Source organism: Hoplias malabaricus, chromosome 14 (genome assembly GCF_029633855.1).
Source record: "Hoplias malabaricus isolate fHopMal1 chromosome 14, fHopMal1.hap1, whole genome shotgun sequence".
NCBI classification, from domain to species: Eukaryota; Metazoa; Chordata; class Actinopteri; order Characiformes; family Erythrinidae; genus Hoplias; species Hoplias malabaricus.
This window is the reverse complement of record NC_089813.1, coordinates 35,677,114-35,696,308: the sequence shown is the minus strand read 5'-3', so window position 1 is coordinate 35,696,308 and position 19,195 is coordinate 35,677,114. Positions and strand designations below refer to the sequence as shown.

General features: G+C 41.2%; 1 protein-coding gene across 2 annotated transcripts; it reads right to left on the bottom strand.

Moving 5' to 3' along the window:
* Nucleotides 1-1,414: 1,414 nt before the first annotated feature.
* Nucleotides 1,415-18,476, bottom strand: nr1h5 (nuclear receptor subfamily 1, group H, member 5). Of its 2 annotated transcripts, none has more exons than XM_066644179.1 (11): nt 18,455-18,476; nt 13,285-13,419; nt 10,669-11,022; nt 9,587-9,727; nt 9,289-9,440; nt 8,486-8,581; nt 7,122-7,221; nt 6,911-7,027; nt 6,696-6,794; nt 4,445-4,561; nt 1,415-2,680 (listed from the first exon to the last, which is right to left on the bottom strand). In XM_066644179.1, the coding sequence occupies exons 2-11, from the start codon at nt 13,379-13,381 to the stop codon at nt 2,472-2,474; spliced, it is 1,482 nt and encodes a 493-aa protein (XP_066500276.1). In that variant the 5' UTR covers nt 13,382-13,419; nt 18,455-18,476; the 3' UTR covers nt 1,415-2,471. The 2 variants fall into 2 exon arrangements, with proteins under 2 accessions (XP_066500276.1, XP_066500277.1); XM_066644180.1 differs by having other exon boundaries at nt 4,445-4,558.
* Nucleotides 18,477-19,195: the final 719 nt, after the last annotated feature.

The window sequence follows — 19,195 nt, the reverse complement described above, 5'->3', positions numbered from 1 at the left end:
CACAGCGGCCCTGGTAGTGATATTTATGAAGGATTTCAGATGACATTATTATTGTCATTCACAAGAGCAGACTTTTGGAGTCATGTGCACCTCTGTAGGCAGCACCTTGCTTTTATTATATGCTCTGAGTATAAAGATTTAACATTACCAACTGAATATGGCTTTGAAATATCAGCAGTATCTTTATACTGTGCCTCACATGGGTTCATAACAGGTTATCTTTATTTAGAGGCTTTGTGTTTTCATGTGGACTACCCTTATTTCCCAAATGAGCCTGGAGGGCATGTCTGTATATACAGTGCAAACATTTGAACCATGGAAAGAATGTGCTGGTACCCACATGTCTGTGTCGGCTAGTTATTAAGGCATGACGAAAACCGCAATGACAACACTGTTCTCTTTTGGGATTACTAGACACTAGAGGGCACTTACAGCAGAGTTTACAATTAACGGGGCCTGTGGAGCTTCTACGGAACATTATCTTTTGTCTCAGTAAAGACTGCCATACAGGGTTTCAAAACTACTGTCATACTAACACTAACCCTAGGACTTCTTTTATAATAGTGGCATCTGTAGGTGTGATTCATTCATTCATTATCTGTAAGCGCTTATCCAGTTCAGGGTCACGGTGGGTCCAGAGCCTACCTGGAATCATTGGGCGCAAGGCGGGAATACACCCTGGAGGGGGAGCCAGTCCTTCACAGGGAAACACACACACACACACACACACCTACGGACACTTTAGAGTCGCCAATCCACCTACCAACGTGTGTTTTGGACTGTGGGAGGAAACCGGAGCACCCAGAGGAAACCCATGCGGACACAGGGAGAACACACCAACTCCTCACGGACAGTCACCCGGAGGAAACCCACACAGACACAGGGAGAACACACCAACTCCTCACAGACAGTCACCCGGAGGAAACCCACACAGACACAGGGAGAACACACCAACTCCTCACAGACAGTCACCCGGAGGAAACCCACACAGAAACAGGGAGAACACACCAACTCCTCACAGACAGTCACCCGGAGGAAACCCACACAGACACAGGGAGAACACACCAACTCCTCACAGACAGTCACCCGAAGGAAACCCACACAGACACAGGGAGAACACACCACACTCCTCACAGACAGTCACCCTACCTACCTGCTGCGCCACCGTGCCGCCTCAATGCTTTAATATTTTTTTTTTCACTATTTTATTTCACTATTTTATATGCCACCAAGCTTGAATAAATCATTTATAATTTACTAAGGACCTTCCAGACGCCCCAAGTGTTTTGAAATCAAGAAGGGACCAAGCTTATCAAACCTCCAACGCTGTTTTTGGAAGGTCATCACAACCTGAAACAGGGTTAAGAAATGTATCTGACATTTTTAGAAACATAAATTTTTATTTACTGCATATGCATATATTCCATTAGCCCTTTAACCTTTTAATGTAAAGTATATGTTATTTTATTAGGTAAAATGTGTCAAACTTACAAGAGTACAGTACACGGAATCAGACTATTGTATTATCAAAAATAAGTTGCCTATTTTTTGTAACAGAGTGTGTCCGAGTAAAAGGGCTGGTCTAGGGTAATGTGTAGGGATTAACCACGGCCAGGAGGATGCCAGAACAGTGCTGTTTACCAGTTGTATACACTAATGTCCCATTTGGCGCATGTAGGTGCTCATGTGGCTGCAGTGTCCTATTTCTCATTTCTCACACAATCTCACAAAGGGCAGATTTGGAGAGACTTGGAGCATATTCTATAAAAGAGGATTTCTCATTTTAGCCAGATAACTTAAGCCCAAAGTCAAGTCTGTCCATAAGGAACAGAGCTGAGGAGATACCGTGATTGAGATCAGCACATTCAACTCTGACACTCCTGAATATCCCACACATTATTCACTCATCAGCCACAACATCAAATCCAGGATCAGGCATTTATTTAGACGTTGCTTGGACTTGGAGCATCTACCTAAAGATTGTTGCCGAGTAAGTACCCCACTTTTTGGCAGTGGTATTCTCTTATAGCATTGACCTCTCAGCAGGAGAGTGTTCAGAAATGGTTCATGGAACAGGACAAGAGCTTAAGGTTTTGACTTGGCCTCCAAATTGCCCAAATCTAAGGCAGATCAAGCCTATGTGAAGTGGGCTGAATAACCTATTCCCATCCTTTGAGACCATACCTCACACCTTAGGACCTGTGTCTAATGTGCCACGTTGCACAGAACATATCCCAAGGTCTTGTAGAGTCCTTGCCTTGTCAGGTTATGGCTGTGTTGGCTGTACAAAGGGAGTCCAACACAATGTTTGCAGTTGGTTTTAATGTTATGGCTGATCTGTGTAGGTTCAAAAACCTGTTTAGTACACAACTGGTACACAGCAAAGCGTCCATGCCGAAAGGTGTTTATGAACACAGAGAAAAGAGATCTGTGTGCTCCAGCCCTCTGTGCTGTTGTGCTGAGGCTGTGTCTCAGAGTTGCGTGTCCCAAGGCTGCTGCGTGAGGAGCGTGAGGTGGTTGTGGTGGAGCGTCCGGAGCTCAGTGAGTCGACCCAGGAGCCGAGCAAAACGACACGGTCCCACGGCCGCGCCCTCACCGCTCTTGCACACCTTCGACAGCAGCTCAAGAACAAACTCCTGTAGATTCTCCACACATCTTACTGCACGCAGAGATGCTCTGTCTGGCTCAAACACAAGCCACACACACACACACACACCAGAGAGCATCAAAGGAAGAGGAACAATTATTATGAAGAATTAGTTCAGTGAGAAATTACTTTCTCCAAATACAGTGATCATTCAGGATATTTTAGTACTTCTCGATTCTTGCACTAGAACTATGAGTATAATTTGACCTAACGTGACTTAATTGAAAGCAAATACGCATTATAATTAGCCTCATATAGTGTATATATATTAAACATATCTTGGTTCATTGTCTATAATTAGGGTAAGTGGAATATTTCTATGTTTTTCTGTTAATTTGCCAGTTACTAATTCAAAAACTTTCAAACTAATAAATACAGTGGAGTTTGAGTTCCTAACTTGTGTTTATTGATAGTCAGAAAACATGTTATTTCTTACTAATTCAGGGAATAAGGTTTAAAAGACCGTTGGTCCCCCACCTCCCCCCCCAACGGTGTTCGGAAACTCTAATAGGCGTCTTGCCTGTGACGTAGATGGTGGACAACAACTCTAGAAGCTGCACTTAATTTAATGCAAAATGACGAAAAGGTGTGTTGTTTTTGGCTGCAATCATTCAATGTACAGTGGGACATCTGTGAACAAATGGCCCAAAGATCCCAAAATATCCAGAAAAGGGACTAAATTTGTCAACTTTAAACGGGCACTTTGGAAAGGACCATCCGCTCACTCCGTTATCTGTAGCTCATTTCACTGGCGCTTTTCCAACAATATGGGCATTTAAGGACACCAACGAAAGGTGTTCAAGAGCCTCTGTAACATGGAGGTAAACAGGGTAAGGACACTCACTTCGCCTGTTTTAGTTGGTGTTAGTTAACGTTAGCTTGACTCGCTAAACTCGGTGTCTCAGATTATACTCGGCTACGTAGCTGCATTACGGAGGTTTATAGTGTCGGATGAATTCGAGTTCGACTTCGATCACATTTACAAGAATAACGGTACCTCTACATTTGAGTTTAGCTTATTGCTAGGCTATTGTCATGAATAATGTTGGTTATTTAGCTAGATACTGTCATAACAGTCAGTCATAACGGTGTTTTACCGCGGCGTTGTTCAGCTGTTGTCCACCAGTGACGTCACACGGTTGCGTTCAAGAATTTCCGTAGCGAGCTCGGGTTTTTCCGTCAATTTAATAAAATTGTCAGTTTTAAAGCAAATTAAGCAGCTATTTTCATTTTAATTCATACTTATATCTGTCAGTTACTAAAATAATGTGAAATATTCATGGAGGTCCATTAAGTGGTGCTTAGCCTTTAAAGATTTTTTTTATTTACTGTTCAGGTAACATTTTTAATGTTTAATGTTAATCATTCGAAATAATGGTCCTAAGGTTAAGACATTATTTTTTAACTGCAACACTGAGATAATATTTTGAGGAATTTGCCAAGGCCACATAATGTTACATGAGAATGAGGGAAGAAAATTCTCAACACGAGAGAAATTTTGATATCAAAATGTTTCTTACAGACAACAGAGACAGGACTGGAAGAGGCTTTAGCTGATTTCTCAAGTATTTCTCCTGAGAAACGAGCAGAGGAGGCTCAAATGTGTTTAGTGAAGAACTGAGTGAAGTCTCACACTGTGCTCAGATTTCCAGAGAAATTAACTTTAAAGTTTAACTGCAGCTGAACTAAAGACAGCAACTTGTGATCATTCAAATTTTAAATAAGGTCAGCTAATATTCACATCGACTCAGATGAAACATCTAAAGAACTTGGGAAAACTGGTTAATATTAACTGACCTGAGCAGAGCACGGCTGTAGCAGTGAGAAGAGCGTATTCAGCATCAGTTACAGCAATGGATGTCAAACTGTGGAAGAAATTCAGCACAGGTCTCAAGAGCTCCTCACTCAGCCCTGCTAATAGAAATAAGACCAGCAATAGATCATGGTCAACACTTCTGTAAATATTTCAAAAATAATTGTAATAAATTTTTTCATTCATTCATTCATCCAATTCAGGGTCGCGGTGGGTCCAGAGCCTACCTGGAATCATTGGGTGCAAGGTGGGAATACACCCTGGAGGGGGCACCAGTCCTTCACAGGGCAACACACACACACACATTCACACCTACGGACACTTTTGAGTCGCCACCAACCAAATATTTTTGGACTGTGGGAGGAAACCAGAGCAACCGGAGGAAACCCACGCAGACACGGGGAGAACACACCAACTCCTCACAGACAGTCACCCGGAGGAAACCCACACAGACACAGGGAGAACACAACACACTCCTCACAGACAGTCACCCGGAGGAAACCCACGCAGACACGGGGAGAACACACCAACTCCTCACAGACAGTCACCCGGAGGAAACCCACACAGACACAGGGAGAACACACCACACTCCTCACAGACAGTCACCCGGAGGAAACCCACGCAGACACAGGGAGAACACACCACACTCCTCACAGACAGTCACCCGGAGGAAACCCACACAGACACAGGGAGAACACACCACACTCTTCACAGACAGTCACCCGGAGGAAACCCATGTAAACACAGGGAAAACACAACACACTCCTCACAGTGTGTTAATTAATTTTTATACAGTGTTATTCTATGAAGCCTAACCCTACGATTAACGTGACTTTAACTTACAACTTCCTTTGACACAAACAGCACCTTCACCATTTTAGGGCCCATGTTCTTCACTCTTCTAGTATTTTCCACCGGGGTCCGCTTTAATGTTTGTGCAAGTGAATGCTTTTAAACTAAACTTTTGCAATTCATTTTATGTAACTGATGGATATCATCCAGAATAACACCATCTGTTTTTTTACTGTGCATTTGAGACATATATTCAGAGGACCTCTGACTTTACTGCCTGACTCTGTGAAACCTCACTTAGAAAGATGTCTTTGCTGAACTGTGGAGTAGCAACACTTATCAACTCTGCAAACTAAGTGGCAGATTATATTTAAATGTGCACATGTTTGTGACGTAGGGCGGCATGGTGGTGCAGCAGGTAGTGTCGCCGTCACACAGCTCCAGGGGCCTGGAGGTTGTGGGTTCGATTCCCGCTCCGGGTGACTGTCTGTGAGGAGTTGGTGTGTTCTCCCCGTGTCCGCGTGGGTTTCCTCCGGGTGCTCCGGTTTCCTCCCACAGTCCAAAAACACACGTTGCAGGTGGATTGGCGATTCGAAAGTGTCCGTAGGTGTGAGTGTGTGAGTAAATGTGTGTGTGTCTGTGTTGCCCTGTGAAGGACTGGCGTCCCCTCCAGGGTGTATTCCCGCCTTGCGCCCGATGATTCCAGGTAGGCTCTGGACCCCCCGCGACCCTAAATTGGATAAGCGGTTACAGATAATGGATGGATGGATGTTTGTGACGTTACCACCAGGCTATTTTTGCATATTGGAGAATGCTTGGAATTGTATGCTATGGATTGGTACATTTTTAATCTCTAAAGGCCTATTCACACCAAATCCATCTGTTATTAACAAAAAAAGAAAGGTACCTCAAGTTTTAAAGACAGACACATGTATATTTATTGTATATTTATTGTGTTACAGTAACTATGATGCTGCATAAACAGAGCTGGCCAATTAGAACGCTGTTGTCTCGGATGCAGACGAATCAACTGTGGATCAGGATGGCAGCAGAACACAAAAGACTGTATGTAAAGCAATTGCAAACACATTAGACTTGGTGTGAACGTTCCACTACTTTAAACACTGCATCCTGGTTTTGTGTGTGTGTGTGTGTGTGTGTGTGTGTGTGGGTCTGAACAGACCTTAGGAATATTTAAATATTACATCAACATTTTTAAAAATTGGATTTCTCTGATATAAACCCTTAAAAGCAACACTATTTCTGAAAGCTCCAGTTATGTAACACTGCTGTAGTTCATGAAAGACTTGTACAAAGCCATTAATGATTAATAGCTGGACTTCAAAGGAATGTTTCAAAGAACACTAGGAAAGATATATAACAGGAGTTATACCATACCACAGAAATCCAACAAGTCATGAGTATTAAATATCAGACAGATACCTGAGTTCAAGATGACCTCATGGCTGCTGTTGGTCTTGAGCTGGACACTTTTCCCCCAGCTGTGATTAGATACAGAAGATACACTGCCAGGATACAGAGCTGATTAAAAAAAGAATTTATCAGTCAGTTATAACGACTAGCTGAAGTTGTTTTCAACGTTGTCTCTCACAAGCTTCTGCTATCTTATCAGACAGATGTGATAAATACATCTCTACCTGTGCTACAAATGGATGGATTCTCAGAAAACTGTTGAGCCAAGAGCAGGAACATGACCTCCACTGAGGAGCTGGAAAGGAGAATGCTCTGGTCAGCATTGTCCAATAGGTCAAAGCCTAAAAAACAAACAACAACCTTGGGTCAGCTAATCACTCCTGATCAGAAGTAATCGATCATCTGTAAGAGTGTGAAGAAAGAGGGTTGTCAAACCAGGAATGCTTTTAGAGAACTGCAGTAGTCTTTCAATCTTTAGAGGTGTGAAGTCTGCGAGACGTTCTCCACCATCTTCTAAACCTGACCATTCGGGCACCTGAGAGACACAACAACATCATGACATCAATATTCAATGTATTGCCCATCAATAGTCATTTCTTTAAGCCTAATCCATTTATACTCTCCTCTGTATATCTGTAGTTACACACCTGCAGACTTTGCAGTCTGTCATGTGACTTTAATGATCACAGCACTGAACCAATTGCCCCACACTTTCATTGACTGAGCAACTGAAAGAACATCAGACTTAGCAGCGCAAGGCTAATCCAGAACTGTAGCTGAGGGAAACAAGACTCTGTGGCTATACACTTTGTTTAAAATGGTTTTTACTTCATTTATTTATTCATTCATTCATTCATTATCTGTAAGAGCTTATCCAATTCAGGGTCGCGGTGGGTCCAGAGCCTACCTGGAATCATTGGGAGCAAGGCGGGAATACACCCTGGAGGGGGCGCCAGTCCTTCACAGGGCAACACAGACACACATTCACTCACACCTACAGACACTTTTGAGTCACCAATCCACCTGCAACGTGTGTTTTTGGACTGTGGGAGGAAACCGGAGCACCCGGAGGAAACCCACGCAGACACAGGGAGAACACACCACACTCCTCACAGAGTGCGGAGCGGGAATCGAACCCACAACCTCCAGGTCCCTGGAGCTGTGTGACTGCGACACTACCTGCTGTGCCACCATGCAGCCCTTCATTTATTTAGTTAAGGATTATTTTGGAATATTTGTAAATATGGAGTATCTGTACGTGAGAAGTAAAGATACTATTTACTCCTTACATTATGACATTACAAATCTCAAAATCTCTGTAAACAAGAGTTCAAGGACTTTTAAATTGATTGTTGGCGTAGGTTCTCGGGCATCCGTTGCTAGTCTCTTAATTTTCTTTTCTTCAGTGAGATTATTGTACTGACATCTTACTTAAAAATCTCACTATTCCTTACTTTATTTTTCCACTACGTTGCAAAATCCACACAGATCTGGACCAACTACAACGTAGAAACTCCAGGGAAACGTCTGGGGTCTTTTAATTTGTAATTTTGACAGAAATGTCAGCCACAGAACACATCATTTAAAAGGTCTGTTGGAGTGAGTTGTCACTCATATTCCAAGTGTGTGAAAGGACAGTCCCAGATAAACGTATAGATTAAATTAATGTTGTGTACGCTAACGAAATACTTTTAAAAGGTAGTGAATAATAAGCCTGAAAATTGCTAAGACTGTAGTTTGGAAAACTGTAACCGTATACTTTTTGAAATAACATGTTTCAAACCCATGCAGAGACACACCCGGCAGTGTGTGCCATCTTGAGCCCTGTATCGCCGATAAGCTTCAACAATTCTGTTCAGAACACATTTCTGCTCTCTGGACAGCCCCAGTGACACCTAAAACACACAGGAATTGACATTTACATTAGTATTTCTTACTTTACGCACAGTAAATAAACACTAATTCAATGTATCTCTCTCTCTCTCTCTCTCTCTCTCTCTCTCTCTCTCTCTCTCTCTCTCTCTCTCTCTCTCTCTCTCTGTCTCTTTCTTCTATCCCTCTCTCTTTCTTCTCTTTCTCTCTCTTTCTTCTCTTTCTCTCTCTCTCTCTTTCTTCTCTCTCTCTCTTCTCTTTCTTCTCTCTCTTCTCTCTGTCTCTTTCTTCTCTCTGTTTCTTTCTCTCTTCTCTCTCTCTTTCTTCTCTCTCTCTCTTTCTCTCTCTCTTTCTCTCTCTTCTCTCTCTTTCTTCTCTCTCTCTCTTCTCTCTGTCTCTTTCTTCTCTCTCTCTCTTTCTTCTCTCTCTCTCTTCTCTCTCTCTCTCTTTCTTCTCTGTATCTTTCTTCTCTCTCTCTCTTCTCTCTCTTCTCTCTCTCTTTCTTCTCTGTATCTTTCTTCTCTCTCTCTCTTTCTTCTCTGTATCTTTCTTCTCTCTCTCTCTCTCTTCTCTCTCTTCTCTCTCTCTTTCTTCTCTGTATCTTTCTTCTCTCTCTCTCTCTTCTCTCTCCTTCTTCTCTCTCTCTCTCTGTCTTTCATCTCTCTCTCTCTCTCATATATATATGTAATTAAGATCCAATTTAATAAGACAATATATATCTGGGTTGTACTCGTGTTGGTGCAGGCAGTCTGCTTGTGGAGGACACATTTCTGCTCTCTGAATTCTCCTCATCCTCAGTGTTAATGTGTGAGAGTGAGTCTCTGTGGTGTTTCGCCCCTTTCCTCAGACGCTTTGACTGACACTGCACCTCAGTCAGGAGACCTAGGACACAACAAATAAACAGGGACACATTAAATGCTTAGTATTATATATTATTTGGAATATTATGAAGGAAGTAATGGAAACCTAAGGCGCTAATCATGGTCTCTACAGTGTCATCTCTTTATGAAGAAGGTCTTTAATCTCACACTCAGCCAGCATCCCCACAGCTCTGCACTTGCGCAGACGACAGTCCTGACACTTCCTGCGCATGTACATGTCCATCTCACAGCCTCCACCACTCTTACAGCGGTACACGGCTTTCTTCGTCACACTGCGTCTGAAAAAGCCTTAGAAGAACAGAACATTAGCTTTTCTCAGTGCAGCAGATATTTCCCTAGACTGGCTTTTAAAACGGTTTAATCAGAGGAAACTAAGACACTCATTTGTTGAGGTGTAAACAGTGATGTTAATGGTCCATTGTAAAGAAACCTATCAACTCTGATTACTTCATAGTTGCTGTAAAAGTGTGGGCCAAACAGGTCTTTGATAATCCACACTCAACAATGAACCTACATGTGTTTTGAAGAGTTTTATATGAAATGTTGACTATGCTAAAATAGTAATACAATGCTCATTGTGCATTGTATTAGCTCCACTGACCATACAGTTGCACTTTGTAGCTCTAAAATCTGTTGTGTCCCATTGGCACAACACAGGGCAGGTATGATTTGAATGGTGGATCAGACACAGCAGTGATGCTGGAGGTCCAGCCCACAGTCCTGTTTCCACTGATGAAGGGCTAGAGGATGACCAACACACACTTTGCAGCGATAGATGAGCTACTGTCTCTGATTTGACATCTACAAGGTGGACCAGTGAGGTAGGTGTGTCTAACAGAGTGGCCAGTGAAGTAATACCTGCTCTGTGGTGGTCCTGTCTGGGTCATTACTATTAAAAACACAGGAGGCTAGGAAGCAGGTAGAATGAGGCTAACAGTGTATGCAGAGTGTCAGAATGAAAGTACAAATTGCTCTTGTATGGTCAGTGGAGCTGAAATATACATATACGTAGAAACATGGAGGTTCCTTCTTTGTTATGGTTGATTTGTGTGTATTTGTATTTATTTATTAAAATGTTTTAGCCCCAAAGCTTGTCTCAACGTGTAGTTATTTATATGATGCAGGCATTAAACTCTTCAGACATCATCTCCACCGTGAACATGCTGAGTCTGTGAGGATGAAGCAACAGATGACATTATGACTTAATTATCCACAAATGTGCTGCTGACCTTTGCACCCCTCACAGGTGAGGGCATTGTAGTGATATCCTGAAGCTCTGTCTCCACACACCACACACAGTTCATCCTGACCCTTTACCCGAGCTCCAGGGCCCATCCTGGGCCTCTTCATCAGAGGTGTCCCTCCCACTCCACCTCGAACTTGCCCGTGGAGGTCCAGGTTGGCTTCACAGGGTGCCTCTGGGCACTGGGGGCTGTAAGGGTAGTGAGGGTTACATGGCTGAGAGCCTGGAGGTCCGTACATTGAGAGCTGAACGTTGGCTGGATTGTAGTGTTGCTGGCTATAGGTGAAGGCCTGTAGGTCAGGCTCCTGGTACGAATATCCCAAAGGGTCGACCAGAACATCTGCACAGAGGACACAATTTACAGATGAATTTGATTTGACCGATAAACAATTTAAAATGTCGGTTATGGTTTTTTTTAGAGAGTTCTTCACTGAATTGTGAAATTAATTTTAGAGCATTCTAAAATTCCTCAATCGAAACAGAATCCTCAGGGAGTGCTCCACAGGAATGTGATCCTCGTCCACTGACTTGCATGATTCATGAATTATTTAACAATGTTTATGAGGCCACTGGGACAAAATAAAAAAAATCAGAACGAGACCTTGTGACTGAAAGATTTCTGGAAACAGGATGCAGCTGAAGAGCCCTGTGTTTACGCTATATTAGTTTCCATTTTTTGGCCTTCGATCTTCATGACCATGAGGAATGGAGGCATACTGAAACCTCGGGCTTGTGAGAAGGGGCTTGGGATTAGCGAAACATTTTGCAAGTCTCCCCACAGAGAGAACACATGTTACTACTGGCAGAGCTTCTGAAACACATCTGTGCAGCGAGACAGCGCTCTGATTCCGTCACACACCTACATTCTAAAGAATGTAACAGATAGCAGTTTCTAAACTGATAAAACGTGGGTGAGCGTAGTGGATAACACAACTGCCTTCTAGGCAGAAGAGTGGGGTTCGAGTCCTTGATTGAGTAAGAACACCACTACACCAATGAGAGTCTTTAGGCAAGACTTCTACCACAACATCATCATCTATTACATCTGATTAGAATTAATGGCTTGCTGTTGTTGTAAATATAAATTATTATTTTATAGATAGATAGATAGATGCTCAAGAGCATCTCAACACAGATTTGCCACATTATACAGATAGAGAGCCAAATGATAATGTATTAAATATCTTACTATATTAATTAAAATGATCAAAACAGAGGGGTGGCACAGTGGCGCAGCAGATAGGTGTTCTATTTTAATTCCAGTTCCAACTGCATAAATAATGTCTTGAATGATTTTCAGCAGTGGAACAAAGCCCAGCGTGGCACAATAAACATTGGATCTAAAAAAGTCAGTGAAGCTACGTTCAAACCTATTTGCTCAGTGAATCCAAACCTAAACGTATCAGCAGTAAGGATATTTGATTATATTGTACATATCATTTTACAAATCTAAAAGTGTCAATCAGTGTATGATCACTGTGATCTATGACATTAATAATACATTTAAAGCAGCAGTTCAGAACAAGCCCTTTACTTTCCAGACGTACCTTACAGCCACAATAACACACCTCATAATAATGAATAAGACCCACCAGTGATGTTCACAGCTTGAAAAAGGGAAAAACATCTTTGTAATATCCTGTGACAATACATTAGAGCGTCACATAGGGCCCACCCCACACTCTTTCTACCTGCAATCACAACATTCCTGTAATCACCTGTCTATGGCCATTTAAATAGGCTGGCTTTGGTCATTTAGGATCCGATCAGCAACCACCTAACACCCAAATCCAGCCAACGTGTACCCAACTCAGCCACTGCATCACTATCTCTTCACAGTTGCTAAGATTCAAAGTGCCATTTCCTTCAACTACTAGAGCCCTCATTTCAATCCTTCACTCTTATAACTACATAACGTCCCTGTGAGTGTCATAGTAGTTCTAATCATTGACAGTGTTCCTCACAGACTCATAGACTTTAAGATGAATAACTGAATTTTAAGCCTTCGGTTAAAGGGGTTAACCGGCCTCAAACATTTCCCTAAACGTCCTTTAGGAAACGCGCACATACATCATGGTATTTACTTTGTTTTCCTGGTTTCTGTGCCCTCGGTGTATGACACAGCATCTAATTCATATCTCTCAGGCCTCCTCCCCTTCACTCCTCTTCTCTCCCAGATGTTTTTCGTCCTCGGCTATGTTGTGTGACACGGCTGCGCTTGTGTCTGTTTGTAAACCACTGAGAGTTCTCTATAAACAGCCGTGTTGGTGAAAACAGTTGCTCACGTACTCTCCAGTACAGCACTCCCCACCCTTAGCTTCCACACACACAATGTGAAACGAGCAGGGAGTTTAGTTTATGATCATGTGAGCAACTCATATCTCCTTAGGTCTGGGTTTATTTTTAAGTTATAACCATGCAACAAATGATAAATCTTTTGAAATTACACAGTACATTTATTTAGCCATTGCTATGGTATGTAGTTACTACAGTGTTCAGTAGTAGGACAAGTTCAGCTGAATGAAGGAACCACAAGCCTGAAGATGTTCGCAGTAAGACATGAATAGTTTGATAATATGAAGAACAAGATGATGAAGCTCACCGTAATACTGCAGGGGTTCTGCAATCCCATAAGCGTCGGCTCCAGACAGGTAGCCTCCAGCAGCCATGCCCATCTCAGGGTCCGTCCACTCCCTCATCTGACCGGCTGATTTTACTCACACTCCAGAGAATATGTCTATCACAAATCAAGACAGAACTCATGAAGCAATCATTAAAGAGCTTGATCTCAATGCCCAAATAGTTTGTAGACATTTTACCTGTGTTAAAAAGTGTGTGGATCTTAACGTATAACAGAACTCCCTCATTGTAACGACTGGAAAAACGTATATCTTACAAACAGGGAACATCTTACATTATGATTTCTGATTCAGATTCGTTACACACATGCACAGGATCGGACTTTAAATCCTTCTATCCCCCAAAACAGGTCTAGCCTTAAAGCTAAGGGGTCTATATTTAGAGAAAGCAGTGATTTTAAAGACTCCAGTACATGCTGAAGTCTGAGGAGGGTCAGAGTGTGTGGGGTCTCATGGGCTCTGCATGGAGACATGGGACAGCGAGTGTGAGAATGAGACGGAGATGAGACCCCGGTGTCCCTACAGCTGCTCTGGCAGAGGTTTCAGAGAGAGGAGTTGAAATGGCAGCGTGTCCCTCATGGTCTTCACAGGTTTGGCCTGAGGATGTGGTCCCAGTGGGGTTCAGCAGCTGGAGGCTCTTTATGACCCACCTGAGTGTCTAGCTTTAGGAGCTATAAGAACACGAGCCTTGGATCAGTGGAAGGTTTAGTGTTCCACAGGAAGAGGCCCCACTATGGGGAGCCCTAGTCGGAATCAGCTCACAGAACGTACTTTTATCTATGTATTCCCCAGGTTCCTCCATGACATCAATATCAAAAGCATGTGTCATTCATTAGGAACTGTTTCTTACAAGTGAAAATAATTAGATCAAAAAATCCTTAAGCTCAAATTAAGTTTAATTTGATGGGAAAGTGTTGCAAATACTCTTTAATGGAAAGAAAAACATGAACTTCTTTTTCTCCTATATCTAAATCCATCCCAAGTTTGACTCCTGACATTCCCTCATTATGGGATCCAAGGTGACACACCCGGAAGTGTCTCTGACACATAGTTCCAGGGTCCTGGGGTTGTGGATTCAAAACCGGCCCTGAGTTGTTGTCTGTGAGGAGTTTGGTGTCTTCTCTCTGTGTCCGTGTGGGCTTCCTCTGAGTGCTCCTGTTTCCTCCCACAGTCCAAAAACACATCTTGGTAGGTGAATTGAGTGTGCAATATATGTCCATAGGTGAGTGTGAAAGTGACTAGGTAAGTGTGCGATGCACTGTGATGGACAGGCACCCTGTCCAAGGTGTGTTCCTGGAAGTGGAATGCTTACACTTTGCTCAGAACCATTCAGAAAAAGATGCTATGCTATTCTAATAAAGACTAAGTCGTGGGCTTCTATTGCAGGGACTACATGGACTGTAAGTAGTGTTAGAATATCTCATCTGACTCAGTAAGTAATGATACGGTCTACAAGAGAGACACAAGTTATTTGACTAAAATAGCTGCACTGATTACATTTACAGTCCGTGCACCTCTTGACTGCAGTATATGGTTCATTGTGAGCATCCAGGGGATGGACAAAGTGGCAGGCGGCTCATCTCTGACGCTTCACTCACTGTTTGCTCTCACTGTTTGCTGCAGCTCTGTTTGTGCTGCAGTTAATATTTGACACTGGGAAGATTTAGGATTTTAGGAGTCTCTACTCCCCCTTACACTCCACACACAGTGGTCCTGACCACAGAGAGGGACAGGGCAGCCATTCTGTGAATCTCTGAATTACGCCATAAGACACAGCAAATAATTGGCTGGATATCCAAACTACACCAGCAGTACTCAACCCTGGACCTGGAGTACCTCTAGTGCACTAAAATAATTATACTTTTAAAATAAAATATATTCTCTGTTATTATACAGAAAATATATTTCAGTTCTGTTCAAATAATGTGCTTTTGATTTTATTTTTACTAATTTACTGTAGGCAAAACAATTATAAAGATTTACACTTCACATGATTACTTCATTTGAACATTTGTGGTTTTATTTAACTGCTTCCAATAGTAAATAAAAAATAGCAGAGGTCTGTTTTTCTCTTACTAATCAATATCAAGTTGCTGCATATTTTAATTAAGAAATGTTAAAATTAAAGTTACATGACACTGCCTTTCACACATTGAAACTTGATTGGACTCAGATTAACTAGGCAACTGATTTGCTAATATCGAATTTTCATTTGCTTATATAGTGATAATTAGTGTGTATTTCGGTTTAACAAAGTCTTATTAAACTTAATCTAATCAAATTAAATTTAAAATATATAAGTCATTAAGCTTTTTTCATGATAACACAGATGTTTCCTGTAGGACCAGTATAGCAACGCGCTTAGCAACTGATGCTAACAGCTAGCACAGTTCTCTTCATTTGTGTGGGGAATTAGCTTTGATGGGAGCATTATTAGTGCTTCTCTGTCCTACAAGAGTGTTTTAGGGGACTGTCGTGTCAGTTTTGTTATTTCTATTGTTATTCATCAAATAAAACGGACTGGGGTCATTTCCTCAAGAATCTGAAAGAATAAAAACAGGACCTTTGCCTGGGCGCCTCACTCGGCTTCAGAGTGGACAGGGTGAGAAAGAGCAGGACTGTTGAACTCCCAGAAAGAGCGAAGGGGGTTAAAGGGTTTAGATGTCTATTCATTTTTCTTTTATGTAAATTTTCAGGGAGACGTAAATAGCCTTGTGTATCTGAGCTATAAGTTGCTTATTCTTTGGATGGGGTTGGTGGGGGGTCTTATGTTGCAAGGCCCTTTGGGAGTGGGAATCGTGTTAGAGGAGGGAGAGTGGGAAGAGATTCATCATCAGGAAACATCCCAAAATATTTTGGCTGGTTCAGATCACATTGGACGGACACACACACACACACACACACACACACACACAAACACCCCCCCACACAAAATAAATAAATAAATAAAAAACCCTTGATTCACTTTGAAACTTTTCTTCACTTCATAAATTAAATATCCATCCATTTGTTCATAAATCTATCAATCCATCTTTCAGTACGGCCTTCTGTTTTCAGCTGGTTAATGCATTGTTTGCCAGTAGTCTGGCTCGGACAGTACGGTGTTTACGGATTCTAACAGGAAGCAGACTCTTAGATTAGAGTGGCCTTGCAAGCCGGGATGGCGGGGGGAAGAGAGAGTAAAGTCCAGGGTTGCTCTATGAATGGAAAGATAATCGGTTGTGGACAGCACACTTCTGAACAAAGTAAAGTCACTATAGCCTGATAACTATAGTTAGCTACGTTAGCCTGAACACTTGTTAAATACTTCAGTCAGAATCATGAATGGAAACAATAAAACAGTTTAAAAAAATGTCCAAAAACTGTGTGTTTCTCTAATAACTGCAGTGGAATTTCTAAGTATAGCAACTACATTATCAGCAGAGGATTCAGAGTTTATTTAGTGCTATCTTTCCTTTTTAGGACTTTTGGGCTTTTGCTAAATGGGCTAATGCTAAATGCTAACGTTCCAGAACAGAAGGATATTAAATCAGAATCCAGATAAGAATCAGAAAACCAGCATGAAGCAGTCATTTGGAACTGAGGAAAATGTAGATCCGTGTTTAAGTAACACTTTTGGATTATATGATAATTATTTAATATGAAATATTAAAACGTATACGGTATATATCCATTGCACTAGTTTCCCATTTACAGTTTAAGAAATATTGCAATTTTTTTTGTTAATGTGTCATAAAAACTAAATGCTGTTTTTAAGGGCTTTAGCTGTAAAGGATAAAGTTTGAGTGTAGTATGAAATTAAACTGCAAAAGAATTCAGTAACTAAACTGAAGGAAATAATACAATCATTTGCAAAAACTCAAAGATAAACAAATTAAAACTATCAAAACTGAACTTCAGATTCATGTAACTTGTTACTGTGGGGACAAAACGTTCTCAATTTGTGATATATTTTGTTTTTTGACATCATTTGAAAATGCCAGCTGTGAAACTTCATGAAGTGATCAGTTACTAACTGATTCTGTCTACCACTAATCAATATAGTGACACTACAGTGTAAAATGAGGCAGTGTAGCAGAGAGTTGACAGTAATTGATTAATTTGACCATAAACCGTCTGTATCTTTTCTCCACACCAGCCTTGTCCTTCTTTTCCACTGACCTCCATTCACTTTATTCTCACTTATCTGTGCGGATACTTTTAAGCTCTACATGCCCCAATCCCAGTAAAAATATCAAACTGAACAACCAAGTTCAAATTTAAAGGTCTTGTATCATGGAAAAGATTCAGATGCAGTACGTAAACCACATTACAGTTTCAAAGCAGTTAATGTGACTCAAATATCAAACGGAAACTAAGTTTCAAATATAACCAGTTCCAAATTAATTATTTCTGTGATGTCACAAAACCAACACATTTATGTATATCTGCCAACTCAGCCAAAAGCAGAAAGCACTCATATTGATGTTATAGTGAGCTTTTAGCCCACACTACATTTCTGAATGTGGCCCTCTGACACATGGCAGCCAATCAGAACAAAGGTCATTTACATAATCAGTCTTAAAGGCAAAGTAAGAAAACAGTTTGAATGAAAAGAAAAAGTCATAAGATCAATATATTCCATTTATTTTATTATATATTGAGAGCATTTCAAATATATTGACTGGAGGAATTTTGAAAAACATTACAGCTATTTCAAAAAAGTTAAACAAATGATAAAAATGTGTTTAATTTTAAACTTAACTCCTTAAAAAGTCCTTCATTCTACACAGCTGAAGATGGAAATGAGCACTACACTGGTCTGACCTAGGTCAAACAACATGAAGCTTAATGTGGCTAAGATATTTTACACATGCTTTGTCATGAAATCCAAAACGTACTTGGACATGTTGGTGTCTAATACAGCAGCATAGCTGGACATCTCACCATGATAACACTCTTCAGATGGGGGTTTAAAATCCCAGCAAGAGTCTACAGAACTTCAAGACTTTCTATTATTTTTATAACATACTCTTCTGTTTTTCCAATCAAACTGACATCAATGAGAATAAAAAAGACGATATGTGAAGAGTGGATGCGAGCTCTAATAGCTTCTATAGGAAAGAGAAGGAGAAGAGGGTTTTGCGTACTCACCAGCTCAGATGTTCTCTGTGGCGGCTCTCCCAATATCCTCTTGATTTGACTCCCCTTACATTTGTAATGTTGACAGCGGTCCAGCCTCTGACATCTAACACTCACCAAACACACACACATACACACAGAACAAACAGTGCTTTCTCCCCAATACAAACCATTAACTCAAACACATACCAGTACATGCATTTTTGGTGTTATTTACAGAATATTAAGAGCCAGTCTAATGGGAATTGGTTAAACCTAGCCTTGGTCTACGTTAACATATTAATTTTAAGTCACTGTTAATTCACTCTTTAGGGTTTAATAAGTCTGGGAAACTGGCCAAACTATAGACCAAGATTTATGGGTACATTTCCAAAGAATGGAACAAATTACAGTCTGCTAGAACTTTGCACTGCTTGAGACAACTGACCACAACATATAACCAGCACTATGGGCTGGTTTGGACATTTAGAATTGTGATTCTTTTGTAGAAAGAGGATGTAGTTCAATGCTAAGCTTAATCACCTGTCTGGGAAACCAACCCTATATTTAAAAACTTGAAATGACTGGTATTAATAAGTAGTTTGTCCCCATTTCTGCTGCAACAGCTATTTCTACACTGAATGTTGGGACGCTGCTATAAGGAGTTGATTGCTTTCAGCCACAAGAACCTGTAATTCCTGGTTCTGATGTTGGATGATTAGTTCTGGATCAACTCCATTCCAACAAAATCCTAAAAGGTTATTGGACTGGGCA